Consider the following 23,174-nt stretch of genomic DNA (forward strand, 5'->3'; position numbering starts at 1 on the left):
AGTTGATAATATTTTCAAATTAAGTAATAAGATTCTGAATTATGATTTTTTACAGGTATAACGTGAGACGCTGACATCTTTCATTTAGCGTCGTAGGCATAGAAAATATCATGAGCAGTAACGGAAATTGCTGAGGCATTTAAGAAGAAATCATCCGACGTACCTGTTGTGGCCGCTCGTTACGTTTCTTTTAAAATCAGTTCACACTAATCCGCCAAAGTAAAACGAAAGTATTAACTGACATGTTGCTATCAAAGGCGCAAAATATCAATCTACACAACCTGATATCCAACTGAATTAATTAGGAATACCTCCTTCGCTGAACTACTAGCTGACGCGGAAATGATAATTCCAAATCTGATGACCGTTGCACATTTTGTCAAAGGTTGTTCATCTACCCGTTTGCGAAACAGCGCGGCATCGCGACTCAGGTTTACACAATCGGTGAAGGTGCATTTCATTATTGAGTAATACTATATATAAAGTAGCCATAAGTCGAAATGTAATCTTATCAACTTTTACTTTAATTACATTTTTTTGTTTTTTTTATTTTCCAATTTGATTTCTCCGGAACGAGCGGTACGATCTTTCTTTTCCTCCATCGGCTGCGGACGCTGCTTGTAAAAAGTGGGGGGAAAATTCAGCGCGAATGAACACCCATCCTGTGAAACATTTAAAGGCGCGAGCCACATGAACCAAAAAACCGAAACCATCGACTCTTGATTTTGCAAAGTTTCCCCCACGTTTCCCCCACGCTTCCCCGAGTCAGAAGCTACGTAAAAGATGACTGTACATATACATCGTTCGCAAATAGTAAATTGTAGGCTTCCCTTCTCCTTGAGCACAGCTGCCGAAACTGCCTTCGGTACTTCTGCAGCGACGATTTTCTGCTGAATTGCTAAAACAATCTGATTCTGCTTACCACTGACCAGTGGCATGTGAACCAGTTACATCACGGACACCAGACACGTCCAGCGAATTATAAACTTGAAGTGGACAACGAGGTAGTGCGTCAAGTTGATCGCAAAAACGCATTTCGCAGGCGATTGTCTCTCCCGAGTGACAAACGTGCTGAAGTAAAGTACACGTCGGTTGTTTGGTTTCTACATGAAAATTATAGTAACATTCGTAACGTTTAATTTGAAAAATGAAGTGCACGGGTATCCAAAGTAAATAGTTATAGTACTCGAAGTAATAGAAAGGAAAAAATCTATGTTCACATCGATGTGAAGAAAGACGGGGATTCTTTACTTACAACACCCTGATCTTCGGAAAATATCGTTTTCCCTCATAATTTGCAGTGAATGATCGTACAGGGAAAAATTTAATCAGACCCCGTTCAAGTGTGGTGAACGTTTAATGTTGTGAAATAATAATCGTTCAATGTCATTTATACTATACAACAACTGACGGGAAATGTTGGATTGCGAAACTAAAATTACCGTAAATAAAAAACAATTAGATGAATATTGAAGTGGAGTCGGAATACGTTGAGATATTCCGTTTGAAAAAAGACGCTTAAGGCAAATTCATGATTTACTGTGACTGAAAGAAAAAACGAGCAGAACTTTTAAAATAATCAATCATGATCTTAGTAGGACAATTATTGTCGATAATCCTTCTGGTAGGACTGATACAGGGGATCAAAATCGCATCCGCCGTATCGGAAAATGTGAACGTATCAAAACCGCAACCGTCGGAAAAAAGTGAAAAAGCGCAAGTCGAAGTCGTCTACGAAAATCATGGAGACGACATGCTTCCCGTCTTGTCAAGAGATTTGACGCTCCTCGGACACGCTATTGAAATGATCGACAACGAGGACTGCAGAAATCAGTGCAAGTTAATGATGTCTGGAATCCGTAATCTGACTTCTTGGGCCGTGAAATGTAAGACACATTACAAAACTTTATGTTAACATGACATACATATCAGTAGAAAAGAGAGAGGAATTTATTAATATTTTAGTCAATCTGTCGGAGATCACGATTTTTATTCATTTCAAACCCGTTCGCTTTGAATGCACTTTATTCGAGATGCTACCGAGTCCCCTCGAGGCGTCCCGTAGATTGTGACTGACCTCTCACATTATCGACACTCGATCATCGATTCGAAATATTTCAATATCTGTCCGTACTCGTCAAAAGAATCCGCCGACGTTAATTATCCCAACTTTCCCATAGTTTACGATGCGTCTGGAAAATTTCCCGAAGGAGTACTGGGCGGTTCGTTGTACCAGTTAGGAAATTTTGACGAATGCCTTCAGATCGGTCAATCCGACGACGCACCACCGGGAGTCTATGGCCAGTACTGTCTCGGTGAAGTCGGAATCGGGGTGCCCAATCTTTATCTCGATAGGAACGGTACCATCTGGGACGATTTCAGGGTATGACAAGTTCACTTCCCCGTTCGTTGTCGACCCGCTTTCCACCCCACGAATTAAAACGGACGAATGTCCGACCTTTCCCGCTTTTCGTTATTACCGAAAAAAAAAGTTTTTTTTCCATATTTGACATGATTCATTGACTCGTTGGATTCCTCAGCCTTCGAACGACAGATCCCGGCAAACGATCACCAAACTACACTGGGGTATCTGCGTACCCTCGGTATGCCAACCCCAAGAAGTCGAGAAGGTGGTCCGCACGGTTCTCGCCGTAGCCTTCAGTGGTTCTCGTTTGAAATTGACACCGAGAATCCCGGAGAAATCTTGCTACAAACAGACCACTGCGGTTTACTCTCCTATCGACATTGTTTACACGTGAGTAAGGATATCTAATATTGCAAATATACCGTATAGGAAATACCCGGTACACAATAAATTGCTCATGCGCAAATTTTTATTGCAAATATTATAACTTCGTTGCTTGATCATACATTCTTCGACCCCAAAAACTATATCGTTACCTCAGTCCTGACGCTAATTTATTCATCACATTCATCACCAATAACAATTCAGCGAAGACTCGAAGTATTCGTATCCGCTCGTGTGTCAATAGCGAGATTAAACTCTTCCTGGATGATCACCATTAATCATTCGAAGTGAAGTACTTGTACACGCGTCAATGGCTTCAGGCACACGCAAGCCTATGGCAACACTCGCTGGGAGCAACAACATTTTTTGCCGTTTGCTTATGCTGATTGTTTCAGAAACATTGAAATCATTTTATATCGTCCTCATTGTCGGTAGGTATGTGAGAAAAAACACAATTAAAAGTGAATCACACGGCCGATCGTGCACGCGATTTCATTTGATTGTCAGACGATTCGATTATGTTAGATTGGAGATGTTGTTCAATCTGGCCTTGCATGAGCACGTAACTCACACATTTGGTTACACATTATGCGATGAACCGTCGTTCGAATAGTTTTTTCTTGTTCCAAGTAATGACTGTTAATTATATTCAGCAAATCTCAAGGTTCGTGCGAGCATTTAAAACAAACACCACACAACGCTACGGTGATAAGAAAAACACATTTTTTAAACCCTTAAAAAAATGGTCGTAAGATAGTTATTGATCAACCTATTCAATATTCGTCGAAGTAATATTCGCAGGTACGAGAATCCCTAAAGATTATTAGGATCGAAAATCTAAGGCGATTCGAGCTTGTCGCGATTTTGTTTGAATAGAACAGGGAGTACAAGTACCTCTTCATTTTACAGATGCGCGTTAATATCGTTGACGTTTGTTCTGATCTTCGGAACAGCCTTTCATATCAAATACTTGGTGAGAAGTGAAGAAGTACCCGGAGGTGAGTGAATTTCGATTACGATTGACAGAGGACTTTGCATAATCTGGTTTTTCGTGTCACTGCTCGCACGAGAGGGCGATGATCCACTTCGTTTTTAATTTCTATTTTTTTTTATCCCAATCCGTCTTTCCAGGTTATTTGCCTCAATCGTTGCTGGCATTTTCTGTGATTTATAATTTCAAAAAGTTAAGAGGAGGAACGCGATCGACAGGAATTAATTTGGACTGTATTTCTGGAATAAAAGTTACCGCTATGATCATGATAATCGCGGGTCATTCACTGATTTTCGTCATCAGCGGGCCCGTGCTCAATATCAATTTTTGGCAATACGTAAGCAACCATATATCCGCTATTATCGACGATTTCACTCAAAAGCATAAGGGAACCGAACGAAAATACAGAATTCCCAATTCCAGGCAGTGACCAAAGTTGAAAACGCGGTCTTCCTCAACAACCCTCTTTTGGTCGACACGTTTCTTTTGCTCAGTGGATTCTTGGTGTCTTGTATCCTTCTGAACGAACTGAACAAAGGAAAGAGGATAAACTTCATCAACATTTACGTGATGCGTTACGTGAGGTTCGTGCATCGTAATAATCGATAGCCAAATATCATCGTGTAGAATAATTGTGAAAGTGATTTATTTCTTCAGGTTAACTCCGGCTTACATTCTCATAATCGGCCTCTACTTAACTTGGTTTCCGCGAATGGATTCGGGTCCGATGTGGTCTCGAGTGTACCTAGAAAGAGATAGATGCATGACTTCATGGTGGGCCAACCTACTTTATATAAACAATTACGTAAATACCGACAAACTGGTGAGTGTAACATTACGTGCATAATTCGATCGCACTTTTACTGCAAACTCGGCCGTAGTGGTTCTTAATAAGAAAAAAAGCTACGAAACTGTTTTTCGAGCGGATCGAGTCTGCGAATTTGAATCGTGACCGATTGTAATGTTCGTCAAAAATTTTCTAGTGCATGTTCCAATCGTGGTATTTGTCGGTCGATACCCAACTCTTCATTTTGGCCCCGTTCATGATATACCCGCTGCACAGGTGGCCGAAGATCGGAGAATCGATCCTGGCAACCGCAACGGCACTTTCGATCCTCGTTCCGTTTGTCATCACCATTAGGAACAGCGCAGATCCAACGTTGATGGTTTACAGCGCGTAAGAATTACGTTCAAGGATACCGCAATAACGCTAGGATGCTAACAGTGCAATCAATGATATATCAATGCGTGAAATTACTTTTTCGTTACGTTGCATGGTCGTTATTTTACTCAACATTTTCTCTCTACTCCACTCATTCTAGCGAACTGAAGGACATATCGACGAATAACTTTTTCCTAACAAATTACATCAAGACGCATATGAGGGCGTCGTCCTACTGCTTCGGATTGGCGTGCGGATACATCGTACACAGGATACACTTGTCGGGTCATAAGTTATCGAACGTTCGTTTCAATTCTCGTAATGTAATTCGATTCGCCGACTACATGATAATCGTGTAATTTCGTTGACATGTTACTTTTCCAGAACACAGTACGGATGGGATGGATTCTCGCGAGTTTATCTCTGATAGGTTCTTTGCTATCCATCACGATATTTTACGGACCCAGAAGAAACTTTACACCGATAGAAGCTGCGATCTATGCTTCGTTGCACAGAGCTTTTTGGAGTCTCGGTACCGCTTGGGTAGTGTTGGCCTGCGTAACCGGCAACGGAGGTATGAGAATATTTTTTTTTCGTCGGCTAGACAAATTGCAGAATTGCGAGCGACCGTTCGAACCTCTTATGCAACGCTATGCACTTTCGCTAAATTAGGCAATCTGATTGATCGACGCATGCGAGAGAAAAAAAATTGCTGAAAAGATATTACCGAGGATATTACATATCGTCTACGTTCGTTGCAGGTGTGGTGGCTAAAATCCTCCAATGGAAGCCGTTTTTACCGCTCAGTCGGCTGACCTATTCCGCCTACCTGGTGAATGGAATGGTCGAATTGCACAGCGTCGCGACGACGCGAAGCCCCCAATATCTCAATAACTTTAGCTTGGTAAGTAAGAATTTTTCATTATCTCGACGAACTCGTTAGAGAGGGACTTAAATTACCGTGACGCCCCACCGTGCCAAGGTCTTTGCGCATAATCATTGCAACCAAAGACAGAAATCTAATAATTCAAAAATTTCAATTACATCATTACCTGTTCGAAATAAGAAAATCTCCATGTTATGCGTACGCGTGGGCAGATATAATCATATGTTAATCGCATTATTTTACGGTGCGTACGTATAAATTTCGTACACATTACAACAACTAATTATTAAAGTTTGATCACTTCTGCGGTAAACCGATTCACCTTCTCGTTTTTGGATACGGAAGGCTGTCCAGATATTTGAAACTGCGTCCCTCGATCGAATTTCAATTGTCCTTGTTTTTCTGACAGACGCGACAGCTCATGGCTCATTTGACGGTCACGTTTATGGGCGCTCTGATTCTGTCGATGGCCTGCGAATCACCGATGCTCGGACTGGAGAAGATCGTTCTATCCGGAGGTGACTTTACTCTTAGATCGATGCGAATATACATTTTATATCACAAATTGAACAATCGACCTAATTCATTGGTTTTTCCATAACTCCAGGTAGAAAAAACAACAAAAATGATAAAAAGGATGAGAGCGAAGAGACCAACGCGACAGACGCCTGAATAATTATATGAAATAAAACCGAATTTGTAAATATCTACAAGTACCTGCTTCCCTTTTATTATATATACTGGATTATTTATCAATTAACATGGTCTGGTTTATTATTGATAGATTATATGATTCGACGTTTTTAGACACACGGAATCCCAGTTTTTTTTTTTCTTCGTAGCTAACTATTTTCGAAAATTCTTTCTTCGCCGGGATTCTCTTTTTTCCCGACGACTGAAACCTGCGCTTCGGTTCTTTACCCCGGACTCAAATCCGGTGATAAAACTTTTCGTCAACACGGTGACAAATCAACAATCATTCAACTTGATAAAGAGCCATTCATAGTTACCACTTAACTCATCACGTATCTCACCGGTAATAATCCAATAACACTATAATAAGCTCAGACATATATCGGCGATTATTATCAGAATCTATTAGCGGTAGAATAATTGAATTTTTAAATCTATCATTATCACGGAACACGGCAGTAACCTTGGTGGTCTAAAGGTTTATTTACACGAAGCTGGCAAGTGCTCCAACTTAATAACCCGACAGCAATATAACGTAAGCTAAAATTTTATGAATGAAAGCAGGAAACTGTATGAGAGTAATAACTAATTGTAGAACATGAATCATTCTCCAGCCACGAGCGGAGTAGATGTTGATTTTCATCGAATAAAATTAAAACTAAAAATTAGTTTTTCGTTCATCAAGTCGAAGTATACATACGATGACTGACAATAAATTCCATGGGTGCAGTATACAAAACGTTAAACCCTTGTGTTTTCTGATACTATTTTCGTCCATTGTTTGGAGCGGAATGGCTCCTATACGATTTTTCTTGTAACATCTGAAAGAAAACGATCGGTGGAATTTCGCGGTAAAAAAAAGTTGATTTATCGGACGATTTCAACAAAAATGAGAAACAGAAGCCCGGTGATGCGAAGTTCTCGTACACACCGGGCTTTCGATCGCAAATCACGGAACTGGATATGAGGTGCAAGTAACGAGTGCATGAAACATGTGGTGAATTTACGGATCTCGGACTCGCGGAACCCGTTGCAATTGCATCGACGATACCTCTTACCACCGTTAAAAATCCCTGCAAAGAATACACCTATAAGTATATTTTCAGCGGTGTGATACTCTCTGCAGGCGTCGCGACGCCCGCATTATATAACCAACGGAGTGGGAGTACTGGACCACATGGCTCAGCATCCCGGCGCAGACGCCCAGCGCCTTGTTCTCGTCGTGGCGGAGTAGCATTCAAATGTTGATGCTAAATAAAACTCATAGCTGCTGGGATGATGCCATATGCTCTAATTCTGCGGATCCGTCGTACAGCGACCGGCCGGGATCAACTTGGTGGTTGTGGCTCTGAGCGATTAGTTCGGTCTACGATTCGTTTGATCGTCGAAATAATTTTCACTTTTTGAACAGTGCGAGCCACCCTAATATTCGAACGAACTTCGCACACTGAGGCGGGTGGACCGGCGAGCATAAATGCGAAGGTGATGAGCTATGGCTGCCCCCGACCCGGGCATGGTTCGGTTTCGACGAAATCGCCGTGGAGTTCAAGCCAGTTTCACGATCCTGGTCTTGGTCTTGGCACTGCTGACGACTCTGGGCCATGATGGTGCGTGGGCCTTCCGTATACGGGACGGAAGTTCAGCATCGTCGGAGCTCACGCGACCTACGACGTGCAACCCTCTCCTCGGCAGGTGTACGGAAACGAGAAACCCGGTAGGAACATCGGCGTCTTCGTCATCCCCCACGCTTGGTATACGTAAGAGATTTGAAAGTTCGAACACTTCACCACCAAGTACGGCGAAGATTCAACAACCACTTGTTGAAGAGTCGGTCGAAGCGGTCGAATTTGACGAGGGAAAGTCCGTCGGTCGTTCGAGTTACGGCAAATCAAAATCCGTCAGATTACAACTGCGGACTCCGTTCGTTTCCAAGGCAAATATCGGCCGAGGAGGTGGGAAGTCAAACCCTCCCTTGTCGAGCGATGAAGACGATAAGGGCGAAGAAACTGAAGAAAATGACGATGACGATCAAGAGGGTGGAGACGATACTGATGATGGAAACGTCGACGAAGAAAATATGGACGATACCGAAGAAGAGAATGACGACGAAAATATCGGTAAGAGTGACGCCGAGGACGACGACGATGACGACGATGAGAAGAGTAATTCTGTTGACAACGAAGATAGTGAAATAGACTCAAATGAGTTGGATGAAGGGGAGGATGAGGACGAGTCATTGGAATCTGAGGCTTCACAGAATGACGACGAAGAAGCTGATGTCGAAGAAAGAAATACAATAGAAAACGACGATGACACTGATTCCGACCAACGTGATCCTAAAATTGGGAAATACACCAGTGGTAACGTTAGAGTTACAAATGAGCAGGAAATATCGAATGATAAAACAAATGTGAGAGTTGGATCTACACGTGATCCAAGGTCGGTTGAAAAGAAGATGATTAAGAGGACAGTCGACGATATCGCAGGAGTTGATGAAGTGCAAGCAGTCCCAAAAGAAAGAAAAGTGGACGTCAATGTGGCATCAAACAGTGATCAAATGACGAGTAGGCCAGTAAACTTGATTCACGTGAAAACAAGCGATGAAAAAGTTGCTGCTCCGAAATCAAAAATTATTAATGAAATCGTGCAGCCTCCAGCAAAAAGCAAAATGGACGCTGATAAGAATGTTAACGATACCGAAAGCGACGACGATGATTCCGATAAAGACGATGAAAGTGACATAGTGGTGGAAATTGCGCTTCCCTCACGAAAACTTGAAAAAGTTAGACTTGCTGACAAATCAAAATCCATGGAGGCAACAAGAGCTAAATCTTTGGAAGAAACAGCGAAAAAGACCGTGTCGCCAAATGTTGAGAAAGCTTCGAGTGAACGAAAGACAATCGAGCCTTCCAAACCGGCGAAGCCTTCTGTGCAAGAATCTGAAGTGAAATTTGATAAAAAATCAACGGAAACGATCGCTTCTACTGTCCCCACCGTCAATTCGCGGGAAACGAAAAAATCCAAAGTGCAAGAATCGGGAAAAACAATACCTCAGCAAAAAAAAGAAAACAAGCCACAGCCGAAACAATCCGAAAAAATGGCAGCCAAAGCACCTGGACCGAAGATAGATCAGAAGCCGGAAAGTAAGTATATCGTTGTCCGTTGTTCGTCCAATTACGTTTCTTCATTCTTTTAAAAGAATAAAACATCAAGGGATGATATGTTTTAACAATAAAAATATGTTCAACGTGATTTAGAGTTGAAACCGAAGCTTGAGAAACGGACAGGAGCTGTCGTTACTCTTTCGGAACTGAACGACCTATTACTGCACGTGCCATCGTTTACTCCAAATTTTACCGCAATAGAAGACCCGGTTTGTCAGCAGCATGGAAAAATATTTTTGCGACAACTTCGTGGGTATAAATTATGGGCTTTACAGAGTAAGTTCAACAAATTCTGTATCGCTATAATCTTAGCAGTTCAATAGGATTTACGCGAACAAAAAACCAGTGTCGACGCATTAATTTTTACCACAAAAAAATGGAGAAATTCAATAAGTTACGAAGTGACAGGGAATCCGTGGGAATGTCGTTCGGCACTTCGCCAAGGTAGCTACCATTATTCCCGGCCGATAGAGTTAAGAGTTGGACTTGTACAAGTTATAGATGTTAATTCAAGACCAAAGCTTCGTGTATCGCTCATGTTTGACTTTGTTCCAAATCCGGGACGAACGTAAAGTGAAATCGAGTAACTGCAACGGTGACAGTTGACGAGTTATATTGTAATTCCAGTGTTGGATGCGAGTGCTAAGCTTCCATCGGGTTTATTGCGTGGGAATCTGAATCAACTCGGAGACTTCGATCAATGCATCGGTGTAAAGGCGCACGTAAAGATAGACGAGAAGACCGTTAAAGTTCAGGGAAAGTATTGTCTGGCGACGATCGATCTTCAAGCGACGCGGCAGGAGATGAAAATTCCCGTGAACATGATGCAAAGTCGAGCTTTTCTCAGGGCCAGTATGAACGAGGTAAGCTCAGGGAATCGTGTCGTCGCCGATACCCGTCGCGTCTTGTGAACCTGGAATGTTTTCAGCCGGCGCACTTTATCCCACGATTTACAACCGTCAATTGGGCTCTCTGCGTTCCGGCTGCATGCTCGGCAGAAGATGTTCGGTCCGTGATGGAAAGTGCTTTGAGTTCTTACAACGTCTCGTTAGGGTTGAAGTTCAACGTTGGTCTTGACTCAGAATCTTGCTACGTCAAAGAAAAGCCGCAACCCTACTCCAAGGAAACAGTTGCCGTATTGTGAGTCCACTTACATTACTTGTAATTTCATTTACATGTCACAGAATCAACGGTACCGGTTCAATTTCGCGCGTTGTTTGAGAGCCAAAAACACGAAATAAAAGAATCATGCGCTAAGCGCAGGCAAAATCAAATTATTAATAGCGTTAACGCTGCAAGCTAAAGATGAGGTATAAAGCACGTTCCGGTTGGGACGAAAATAAATTCACGCTTCTGCAGTAGAAGCCAGGACGCTGCACCCGCGAGCAGTAGTGCACACCCTTGGCCTTGGACTTTATTGGAATGTTTAATGCCCCGGTCTTGATCAGCCAAGTATATTTTGATGCTTTCGTTTAATCAATTTTCAACCGGAACCCCTTATTCTCTGGCGCAGGTATTTTTACGCGATGACTGTTTGTCTGGTCTTCGTAGCGACGGTGCGCGATTTCATTGTCACCTCCGATGGACCAGGTGAGTGAAAGTGGAATTTTTCGCCCCAAATTACCTCGTATTGATTGGCTACACAGATTTTGTATGCCCCCAGGTAGCTACTCGGAGAGAATAATAATGGCATTTTCTTTACGTCGAACGACCACCGCATTGTTGGTGGACTCCCAAGATGGCAAAGACATTCGTTGTATACACGGCATCAGAACTTTGGCAACAATTTTTCTTTACATTGCTCACAAACTGATACCCATCGCCAGGATTCCATTTGCCAACAGAATATCCTTGACCGAAGTAAGACTCCGTTTCATCCCTGATTATTCATCGTTAATTCGCGCTCGTTTTTTTCTCTCTTCAGGTGGCCAACAGTCCCATAAGTTCGGTTCTAAGAGTCTCGCTTATCTACACAGATTCCTTTCTTCTACTCAGCGGAGTTCTTACAGCGTATCACATGGCCAGTGAGTTCAATAAACGCGGAGAGATAAGATGGTTTTGTAGATTCGTCACGAGGTTTATCAGGTCCGTAGATCTAATGTGATGATAACAGAGTTTTTTCACAGTCATTTCCGGTTTCCTACAAGATTCATTTCGCAGGTTGACCCCAGCTCTATTAGCGGTGGTGTATTGGTATGCATTCGTCATGGAGCATACGGGGTTCGGACCCCAGTGGAGTCCAGTCGTTAAAAGCAACGCCGATCTTTGCAAGAAAAATGCATGGACCAATTTGCTTTACATACAGAATTTCTTTCCATTCGAAGAAATGGTACTCAAACTTCTATAACGTCCGCTACTTTATTCGTAATATTGATCCATCTACACATTCGTTTACAGTGTGCAACTCACACCCATCAGCTGGCTTTGGACATGCAGCTGTCTCTGATAGCCCCAATGTTGGTCTTTTTCCTCTACAACAAGCCCATAGTCGGGCTGCTGGTCATACTTTTCTTACTGCAAGTTTCGGCTACCGTTCGCTACTTAGCTACTACGAGCAACTACTTGTCCCTGGTCATCTTTCACGGCATGACGTGAGTGAATACCGGAAAACCTCAATAATTTGTACAACCGATCTTTGAACCATTTCCATTTTATCGCAATTTCAGATTGAAACATCTTTACAAAACGGCCAACTTGACCTACGCTTTACCACTGCACAGGGCAACACCCTATTTGTTCGGTGTAGCGCTCGGAGTGCTGTTGCGTAATACCGGCAAGCAAGTTCGAATTCATAAGGTAAATCCCATTGAATCTAGTTTCTGTTTTTAAAGTATCAATAAAAATATTCCTGATCACCTAACAGGCGTTTGTATTCGCTGGATGGTTGACGGCTGCTAGTCTGGGATCTTGGTCGTTATTTTCCACATGGAGATTAGCCAGAAGGGATTATTCATACGACGTTGAAGAAGCAACGTTCTACGCTGTTATCTTACCAGTTTGTTGGGCTGCTTCGTTGTGTTGGATTATTTTCGCCTCGTACACCGAGCACGGAGGTTTGTACGACGGCGTACACGTGGACAAAAATCCACAAACTCGCCGTGGCAAGAAATCTCATGAATTACAAATAAACCTTTTTCAATCGCAGGTGCGGTGAACAGATTTTTATCTAGCTATTGGCTGGTCGTATTGAGCAGGTTATCATACTCCGTTTATCTGACACAATTTGCCGTATTTTTCTATAATGTTGGAACTACGAGATACGCATCAGAATTTCAAGTTCACAGAGCCGTGAGTATCTTTCGTTCGACACTTCGATGGATGGAACTTTTATTGTTGCGATCAACCGAATCGAAAAATAATTGAATTTTTGCTTGCAGATCGATTTGTACGAAGTAGCGAGTGTCATTTGCGTATCAATTGTACTGACGCTCCTCTTAGATTTACCTATGCAAGAAGTAAAAAATGTGATAATGGAATGCACAAATGACCCGGTAATCGAAAAAATTAGTTCTGTTGGGCATGATGCCGAAGTGACGAGAGTCGCCGATGAACAAGTTCCAGAAGAGCCACTGGAAATTCGAGAACCATTCGAATTCCGAAACGTTGATCCGGTCAATTGGGGGCAGCAAAGAAGGATCACGCCCGGAGAAGGGGATGAATATGCAGAAGACAACGAGCCACCTGAAGGCTGGACTTACAGGGACAATGAGAACGTAAGGACACAGTCGTTCGTTCGACGCATCGTAGACGAAGAAGAGGAACCGACTTGGGGCTGGACAAAAGGTCCTGTCCGAAGGATACCGAGACATAACATCGAGAATGATCGGGTCTTAGGAGCGGAAAGAAGGAGTCAAAGTCGACAGGAATATTCAGACAATGACTACTCCGACGAACCAAAGTTCGTGAAAAAACAACAAGGGCGGGATGAAGAGGAATATCGTAGGGATCAACGGTCGCAGTCCAGAGCGTTTGAAAGCAGAAGATCGTTGAGCAGGGACTTAGATGAAATTTCGTTGAGCGTGAAAAAAAGAAACGGTTCCATTCCGAGAACTGGAGAAATGAACAGATCTTCCGCGAAAGACTTTGCTGCAACCCCGAGAGAATTCGCGAGGGCAGAACGATCTCTGACAAGAGAAACTGACAATAATGCGATCGCTTCGAAGTGGAGATCGGACGAGCAACCATCGTGGGAATACACCAAACGGGAACGTTCGGCATCTCAGAGTGCTAGGGACGGCGAACGATTAGCGGTTAAAGGGTTAGAAGCACAACGGTCCGCGTTGAGATTATCAACGGGGTCTTTACCACACGCGAGTGGAGAATTTCAGGTGAAAACCTCGAGTGGGAGTGAAAGGGAGTCGAATCGAGAAGAGAAACCAAAACTTGCAAAGACAATGCCGCTGGAAGAACCGAGAGTCAGTGACGAAGAGGGCTGGGAAGAGGAACTCAAACTGCGCAGGGAAACGATATCGAAAACTTTACCCTCCGAGGAAACTACAGGAACCGCAAGCGAAGAGGAAGAGTGGAATGTTTTGAAGAGGCGCTCTTCCGCGGAAGGAAAAATGGCTTTACTCAATGACTCGGCCAAAATTGAACATTTCGGTGCATGGAGCATGAGAAAAGTACCACAAGGTTCCGACTCCGTTTCTCACGAATTCAGTGAAAGCGATGAAGAAAATTCTTACCACGGTTCGAGAAACGATTATCGCGAGACTCGACCACCGTTCCGGGAAAGTTACGAGACTCAGAGTGACGACGAGGCCAGCAGTTGGAATCCTTCGAGGCAACAATCATATACCAGTAGTCAGCCAACGTCGGTAGACGAGGAGGGGGATTCTTCTGCTTATGATTTTGTCCTGAAAAAGGTGAGCAAACGATCATCCCTTCAGAATCTGAGCAGAATATCGCAGGAGGAACCGGAACCCGAGGAAGATTCCGGATGGGATTTTGTCAAAGAAGAAAACACAGATACCGGAAATCTAAAGACCACGGCAACGGGGCTCTTCAAGCGTGCTTCTATAGTAAAAAGTCAAGCGAGCGAAGAAGACCCTGAGTATTTGCTACCGGAAAGACCGAAACTCGTGGAACAGGAGCAAGAGCACCCTTTCAAGAAGGCATGGCAAATGCAGAAATCAAGATCAGAGGAAGACGGTCCAACTGGATTCCTAGTGAAGGACAAAGATGCCAATCCAAAGACAAGCGGCGCTGAAAATCGGAAAGATAATTCCAAGCAGGAGGAATTGGCGAAGCGGAGACCAACGTCGGGTGGGCAAAAAGAAGATCTGAGTTACTTTGCAGGTGATGAAGCGGAATCAACTTCGGTTTCGTATCCCGCAAGCAACAGCGGCGATAGTGCGAATTTAGATTGGGCTGAAGAAGAAGAACGATCGGAAGGCAGCAGGTTTGATGATACGGAGCTGGAATCGACGGAATCGCTGGACAAAGAGATGCCGCTTTCGGAAGAAAGGGAAGAACAGAATCGATACTCGGAAGAGTTGAACTGGAAGTGGAACCAAGAAGAGACTTGACGATCGCGGAATGTGGATTTGAATGATCATTGAGCTGTGATTGAGTGATATTTATGAAAAAACAGCTGGCTGAAATGAAGGGCAATGAGCAGCGAATCCCTGTTTTGAAAGAAGCAATTCCGTGTGTTCAAAAATGTCGACTCGCCAATCAACCAATAAGCTAAAACGTCAATTAACAAATAAATGAAGGTAATATTTTGAGAAGAGGATGCTTGTACATATTCAAGAATTCGATTTTAGTTTACACGATCACGTAACCTTCTGTATAATTTTGAGATCGATGCTATCGCCTTTGTCATTGCTTTCAACATTTTTTCCCCCTGGAATCACTGCGCATCAACCCCTCAAGATCCTCTGCTCAAGATCATATATTTTTCCATCATATATTTTAGCTGACAAATTGCAATCATGCTGAATTCATTATTAGTCCCTCATTCATGGAAGAACTAATTCACATGTTTCGGGCAAGATCGAAGTCTACGTTTTACTCTTGATAAGTTAATGTTCCCCCATTTCTGTCGTTACTATTTCGAGTTCCTGCGTTGATTCAAAGTGCATTTGAAAGTTTATTTAGCCTTATCACTGATGTGACTCATGAAGTGGAAACTCAGAATAACAATGGATATCTGCATTCCAATGTCTAATTTTTTCACAATAGATTTGAAATTTAAATAGTAATCAGAGCCTTATCTATCAAACAGGCTCAAAAATGTCACAGTCATCGTTGTTATAGATGTCAATATATTTCATATAAATACGCTATTTTCTATCGAAGTAACATCAGGTACATCAAAAAATCTCACTGTTGATTTTTAATGAAAATTTTCAAGCAAACCGAGGAATTATATTTAACGACAGAACGCTAATCAATACTCGGCAATCGTTAACGTCCGCTCATAATCTTCCTAAGAAACGTACGTGGTTGGAGATAGCTTGACGATTTTCGTTTGTTCATGGAAATAACTTGGTATCGACACGAAAGCACGTCAAAGAGGATACGTTGTTACTAATCAATTTTTGGAGCGGAGAAATATATCGAATAATTTATTGATACATAAATTTCCGCACAACTAAACACAAGTACAAAATTAAAACATTATCATACAAAATGAAAGATGGATAAATATTTTACATGGATCGGATATAAAATAATTAAAAACTAATCAGTCTTCTGGGGGCATCGCTTTATTCCGAATCCCCCGCTCCAAGTCCTCCTTGGACTCTTGCATGAGAGAGGCTCGTTCTGCCTTCCGGCCACGATTAGACAACATTTTTTCCAAAACTACGACCGGCGATTCAAAGAATAAACTCAATGCGAAAGCGATCGGGATAGAGAGAGCGAGATCGCTCCACACCTCGCTGAACTGCAGAAAGAAACGCTTCCATTACAAAAACGGGACGATATAATTTTGGGATCAGCGGTATAGGCGAAATAAAAACTCACCAGTTCAAAGTCCTGAAACAAAGTCGCCGTTTCCGCCGCAGAATTTCTTGTTATTTGAATTACTATATGCACCAAATAAATGCAATACGTCAAACGACTCAAAGGCAGAAATATCGGGGCTGATAGAAACCTGGTCACGATACCTGAAATATTACGCAAAATTCCAGCATTTTTCGATGGTTTCGATTCCAACCATGAAAGTCTAAAGAATTCTAAATTGCCCACCTCCGTATCCTTGGGTCGTCGCGTAGACGATCCAAGCCATTGAGACCGACCAAGAGGGTCTTAGCAAAATAGCGAACATTATTTCCATGATCTTGTTGTACGGATGGGTGGTGTTATATGCGCGATGAGTGGCCCACCCGCAAAACAGAGCGAGAAAACAGGCCAAAATCCAACCACACGCGACTTGTGCCTAAAATAGTCATGCATGTGAAGCGATTGGTAAATTATAAATTGGAACTTCGAAAGATAGTCCGGTTATCTCGATACTTTACTCGACCGAGGTCTCTTTTCTTGTTCGCAACTTCGTAACCCAAAACAATACCCAAGAAGTAAGCGCAAGCTCGATTATAAGTCGGCTTATAGTACTTGTTGAAACCGTCCATGATCTTGTTTAAACTGTGCAGTAAGAATAATCGGTACACAAATTTGATAAATGGTCAATAAATGGACTGTCAATAAATTCCTCCGATAACAAGTCCACTCACTCATCTATGTCCAAGCGAACCAGAGCGTTAGTGTATCCGTTAACAGCGAGAACGATAACCGGTGTGATTACAGAGGCAATTAAAAAGACAACCAGTAGCCCGATTCCGTATTTTGGCCAACGGCATACGGGGTACAAGATAAAGGGAGATATCCAAAAGAGTTGCATGTCCACTGCCAGGTACCAAGTATGCGGCAAAAACTGGAGCATTATCGAATATTTATTAACGTATTGCCTATTTCGCGTATCGAAATTTGGTAAAAGAGCAGAGTAACTTACGCTGTCTCCTTCTCTCACAATGTTTTGTAGGTATAACAAATTGACCCACCAATTTTTCTCGCAAGGTGTGGTAAGAAATGCGATCGAACTCGCCCATAGAGGACCGTTAGCTACTCTGTGTAAAAGTACTGCGGTGAACAGCATAACAGCGGCAAGGCATGGTGTTAATCTGAATGGATAGATATTAATTAAGATCAGTCTACAAGGTGTTGAAAAAAAAAAAAAAATTATAAAATATGGGATTACGCAGCCCACCTGAGATAACGGTGGATGTACATCGTGAGAATATTGAAATTCTTCCCTGATTTTCTGGCCTTTATGAACAAATAGGCCATGAGAAATCCACTGATCACGAAGAAAGTGTCAACGGCAAACGTCGCAGCTTGTACGTATACAGCAACCCAACTATTGTTCCACTGTACAAATTCATGATGAAAAAGGTCTTAATTACGCATTATAAAATACTTGTGATTGTTAACAATGACCCCGTTATACTAACGGCGAATATGTCCAGAAAATTGTAGACCGGTCTAACGAGAGTGGTGACGTAACGATGACCAAGTACGACCCAACACATGCTCAAAAACCGTATTCCTTGGATGGAAGGCATGGTCTGAGGGTTGACTTTGGTACTGAGTAGAGCTAGTGCATTCGTGTAGAGCGAAAATTTAGAGATTTCGTTGAGGGCGAAAGACGCAGTCGTGGGATTGCATCTCCTCAAAATATCGCAAACTGTGCACAAAATTATGACACCGGCTACCGTTGCAAAGAAAATTCTGTAATATTAATTTCAATTAATTATAATTAGCTCTTCTGCAGGTATTCAAACGGGAGGAGAAAAGAAATTTTATCGCGCCAACGTACAGAGTCAAAATTTCACCCAGTGTAAAATCCTCCGGGTCGACTCGAGCACACGATGCACCATTCACTGAAATCCCCGGGTCGACCATTTGCGACAAATTCCTAATCGTGGAATTTACTATTTCAATGATTTCGGCTTCGCTGCAAGATTTCGGTACACATACCGCCGATGTAAAACCGAAACCACCGGAAGAAGGCATGACAGCCCTAGACGCCGGTGAGGATGCCATCCCGATCGAAACCATGCAATGTTTTCCCTGGACCGTAACGTTGTTGTACACTTTGTTGATCTCAACGCATTCGCTGTACATACCGAGGTCGCGAACATTTCCCTTCAAAATTCCCGACTGCAGTTTCGACCCGGAATCCACCACTGTTAACAGAAAACACCACCGTGCAGTAATTTTACAGTCAGTCACCTCTCGATACTCGAATCCCGCACAATCATTCGATTGCCGAATGACTGAAAATTATTCAAAAGAAGTTCTTACTCTGCAGAAGCCACGTCTCGTTGGCGGAAAATGCTTGCAACAGCGCGGAAACTTCATTTGCACAAGCTTCAGAATCGGCGGAACGCGTAAATGCATCGAGTCCATGGACCCAAGAAGATTCCAAGGAATCGATCACTCCCTTGCTCAATCCCTGCATACCTCGCGTCCCATCTTCCAAAGTCCCGAAAGCCAGACTCTGGGTTAAAGTGAGGAATAAAACTACCGCGTATTCGCTGCGTAAAACAAACATTCTGTTACTGTACTCTGTCTCTGATTGCGGGTCAGTATAACAGCCGGACATTAGGGACGTATAGATAACGCGTAAGTACTATGGTATATCTAGATGTTGGACTTTCTTGCCGTATTGGCTTCTTCTGACCAACTGACCGAACTTCCATTAGAGTCGCATAAATAGCCATTGATAATATCGAGTGGATGTTCAATGGGGGCATATAATGAGTAGACAATTGGAGTAGGATTTCGTATGAGATATTTCGACATGATCGTGTCTACCTGCAGCCGTAGCTGATTCCTTTTTTTTTTTTATTTATCTAACACATCAAGATCAGTTTGATTATTATAGGTCAAGTTTTTTCGCGGGATAGTGTAATCGCGATAGTTACATGGATGGACGCCACTATGAGCATCAGGGTGAGTGAGTCACAACTCAGTAGCGCTAGTATAGTGTATAACAATTTGATATTACATGTCGCGTTGAATACGCGACCTATACAAGAAATGGGCTCATAATTCATCATAGGTATGTAAAGTCAGTTCAACTGGGCATGAATTAATGGAAATGGAAACAATGGCAATTTTTTGGCTTGCATAGAACGATTAGTGAAAATCCAATCGATACTACGGGGATGTCTCAAAGATTTCTTGTAATTAAGGAACTGACAATTTGCAACGAATGCTATTTCTGGATTATACAGGTTGCCGTTTCACTACGTAATAACAGATAACTGCGTCTTCATTTAGTCGAATTATAGATAATGAACGTGACTAATAATCCTTTTTTCGACTGATTCAATTTTTGTCGCACAGATGTTCTGCTTTGACAGATGATTGACGTGGTTGTCTGCTTACATAAAAAACCCAGAAAGCATATACGTGAATTATACTCATTCATAGCGCATAATCGTAATCATAAATATTATCCTACCATTTTTCAATCAATCAATATTTTTTAATCATATATTTGCAGGTTTCAAGTTATTGAAGATTCGATATTTGACAGTTTGTTTTTCAAGTTTCTTCGTTTCTCAATTCGTAGATCATTGTCCTAAGTATAAAATCAAAGAATGACATGCTCTATTTTTGACTTAGAATTGAAGTTGAGTCGGGGAGCCCGAGCTTTGCTGGAGTCAGGTTGCCAGCAGCGTAGCGCTTTGTTGTGAAACGTCACCTTCGGGGCTGAGCAGAGGTGACGCCCCACAACAAACCGCGCGCCCGTGGTTACCTGACTCCAGCAAAGCTCGGGCTCGTTGGTAAATTGAAGAATTCGAATATTTCGACGCATGTATGGTTTGCGACAATTCAAAGTGGGTCCACGACTAAAACCAATCGATGGGTCTTAATTTTTCTGCTCCCAACAGCGGATAATTTATGATTACTCGATCCATTGCATGAGTAAAAGATTTTGGCTTTCAGAATTGGATTTCTGAGCTGATTATATGTGAGATTACTCTTGAGAAACCAAAAAAAAATTCGATTTTCGAGCAAAAAATAAATCATTCTTTTAATTGGGTTTATTATGCTTTTCTTACGTATTTTGACCTCAGGAATCCGAATCTGAAAGAAAAATTGATCTATCTCTAAAATTGACCGAGTTATCGCCAATTTTCAGCTTTTTGGGGTCAAAAATAAAAAATTGATTTTTTAGTCTATCCTAATGTAGTTTGAGCTCAGAAATCCGAATCCGAAAGAAAAATTGATCTATCTTTAAAAATGACCGAGTTATCTCCATTTTTTCGCATTTTTTGGCATAAATTTGAGGATATCTCGGAGGGAAAAAATCGTAGCTCAATTTGGACAACGGATTCGTGTTCCTGAGGTCAAAATACGTTAGAAAAGTGCCATACGGTCAATTTTGAAAAATAAAAATTTTTGGTCAAAATTTGAGATTTTTCCAAGGGGTACCCCTTACGATTTTTTCAAATTTCGGCCAAAAATTTTTATTTTTTAAAACTGATCGTATGGCACTTTTCTTATGTATTTTGACCTCAGGAACACGAATCCGTTGAGTAAATTGAGCTACGATTTTTTCCCTTCGAGATATCCTCAAATTTATGCCAAAAAATGCGAAAAAATGAGAATAACTCGGTCATTTTTGAAGATAGATCAATTTTCCTTTCGGATTCGGATTTCCGAGCTCAAATTACAATAAGATAGACTAAAAAATCAATTTTTTATTTTTGAGCCCAAAAAGCTGAAAATTGGCGATAACTCGGTCAATTTTAGAGATAGATTAATTTTCCTTCCAGATTCGGATTTCTGAGATCAAAATACATAATAAAAGCATATTAGACTCAATTAAAAAAATTATTTATTTTTCATTTTATAAAATTGAACTTTGACGTCGTCTCGGCGACGTGTGGATTTACAGGTATCGAAATATTCCATCGTCGGTTGGTTCGCGGCGATTCGTATTCCCAAGGAAATAAATCGACGTTACAAAGAGAAGAATGGCCGGTTATTGCGAACTGATAAAAAAATCATGAATTATACAGCGACTGATTGTGAGGGGTGTTCCCCCAGCGCAAAGATAGGACTATTTTTGTTTCCAATACACAATTGAATTCTACTCATGTATTATGGCAAAATAAACAATACATGCATATCCGATACAATACGTACTCCTTTATACCGTCGGTTATAATGAGTACATAAGATAAAGAGCGTTGCATAGTGCATCAGATATCAAATACATATGCGTGAACAGATATCTATTCGAAGATCATAATCTACTATTCCACTCGATTTAACTGCAACTATATCTATTTGATATTTGCTATTTTGTATTTGTGATATAAATTCCTAATAGCTCATTAATAACAAAGAGCTGTATCATAAACTCAGCATAGTGTCATAGAAGACAACACATACACACCTACATCAAAACAACGTTTCGAGAAGCTATACGCACTTCTTTGCGTTGCTAATTCAATAAACAAAAGGTACTGAGCAGACATTCATTGAATGAAATCGACGATAAGCTCTTGGAGGATTATTGATGGCGTGATTTTATATCGACGAGTCGCATTTCGAATTCCACCGATTGTGAGTTGTGAAAGGAAAGTAAAGTGTTGAAACTGTCGCGAAAGTTAGTTAGCCATTTCAAAAGCGGATGCAGTCCGATCAAAGCTCATCAGTTAATCGTAGGCGCGCGTTCGTCGTTTTCTGTATAAATTTCATCCAAATCTTCCCAGCGTTGTTCGCCTGCAATCATCAACATAAGCAGGTACACGTACAATCTTGATAAGTTTTTCCATAGATTCGCGATATCGTAAAAAATGCACTGAATTTCCTCGTACTGCCGGCTGATAAGATCGGAAGAGATCTCGGATTTTTTACCCCTTGTGGTATATTTCTATGATCAACGTCCATGCACGTGCATGATAACGAGGCGCTATATCAGGTGCTCTCTAAGTCAATAAAAATTCGCATCGTCCATTATCACGTTCGAAAGATATCATTGATTTTTTCCCCAGACCATGTATCATGAGGCTTACGAATTAGATTTACGTGAACTGGGTTCGTGTTCTTGAGACCAAAATGTGTCAGAAAAGTGACCTATAATCGATTCAAAAGATACTTCATTTTTGGCCCAAAAATTGAAATATACTACGTAATATTGTCTACGCTGGGAAAACTATTGCTGCTCTTCCGATCAGAAGGACGTCTTAAACGACATGTAAATTTATACGAGATCTATTTTCACTTTCTTGAGTTGATTTTTCTTACGGCTCTTCTACGTTCAAATATACGAGCAACTCACCACCTGTCGAGGACGACAACATACGTTCAGCTATTCTGCTACTGAACAAATTGATTTCGGTCGACGTTACTTTGCGGCATGCTAAATACATCACGTGTATGGTTTTTAAGAATTGTCTGTAAAATGGAATTTCTATAACCGAAGTGGTTGAACCTCTTTTCAACGAATTATATTACAAAAACAACATCGGCATCCCAATACCTGTTAGTTGTGAAGT

The 23,174-nt window shown here is 41.7% G+C and overlaps 3 protein-coding genes across 4 annotated transcripts; 2 read left to right on the top strand and 1 right to left on the bottom strand.

The window, feature by feature from the left end:
* The first annotated feature begins 291 nt into the window (after positions 1–291).
* LOC105688084 (nose resistant to fluoxetine protein 6-like) lies at positions 292–6,544 on the top strand. Its single transcript, XM_048655695.1, has 13 exons — positions 292–1,886; positions 2,181–2,383; positions 2,541–2,755; positions 3,659–3,747; positions 3,881–4,077; positions 4,164–4,324; positions 4,398–4,563; positions 4,724–4,917; positions 5,063–5,204; positions 5,287–5,476; positions 5,664–5,806; positions 6,198–6,306; positions 6,396–6,544. Exons 1-13 carry the CDS (start codon positions 1,586–1,588, stop codon positions 6,458–6,460), a joined length of 2,175 nt encoding a protein of 724 aa, XP_048511652.1. The 5' UTR covers positions 292–1,585; the 3' UTR covers positions 6,461–6,544.
* Positions 6,545–7,752: 1,208 nt separating this feature from the next.
* On the top strand, positions 7,753–21,804 carry LOC105688083. 2 transcript variants are annotated; one of them, XR_007278529.1, is made up of 14 exons: positions 7,753–9,624; positions 9,739–9,921; positions 10,273–10,508; positions 10,574–10,785; positions 11,159–11,235; positions 11,309–11,505; positions 11,570–11,730; positions 11,806–11,974; positions 12,043–12,236; positions 12,312–12,441; positions 12,509–12,698; positions 12,791–12,933; positions 13,023–15,362; positions 21,566–21,804. XR_007278529.1 is itself a non-coding variant. In XM_012404121.3 (13 exons), exons 1-13 carry the CDS (start codon positions 7,974–7,976, stop codon positions 15,171–15,173), a joined length of 5,694 nt encoding a protein of 1,897 aa, XP_012259544.2. In that variant the 5' UTR covers positions 7,753–7,973; the 3' UTR covers positions 15,174–15,377. The 2 variants fall into 2 exon arrangements, 1 of the variants encoding a protein (XP_012259544.2); XM_012404121.3 differs by lacking the exon at positions 21,566–21,804 and having other exon boundaries at positions 13,023–15,377.
* Positions 16,205–19,328, bottom strand: LOC105688085 (nose resistant to fluoxetine protein 6-like). Its single transcript, XM_012404123.3, has 10 exons — positions 18,958–19,328; positions 18,470–18,839; positions 18,105–18,381; positions 17,861–18,021; positions 17,606–17,774; positions 17,328–17,527; positions 17,115–17,238; positions 16,843–17,032; positions 16,618–16,760; positions 16,205–16,537 (listed from the first exon to the last, which is right to left on the bottom strand). Exons 1-10 carry the CDS (start codon positions 19,256–19,258, stop codon positions 16,337–16,339), a joined length of 2,136 nt encoding a protein of 711 aa, XP_012259546.2. The 5' UTR covers positions 19,259–19,328; the 3' UTR covers positions 16,205–16,336.
* Positions 21,805–23,174: the final 1,370 nt, after the last annotated feature.

Source organism: Athalia rosae, chromosome 5 (assembly GCF_917208135.1).
Source record: "Athalia rosae chromosome 5, iyAthRosa1.1, whole genome shotgun sequence".
NCBI classification, from domain to species: Eukaryota; Metazoa; Arthropoda; class Insecta; order Hymenoptera; family Athaliidae; genus Athalia; species Athalia rosae.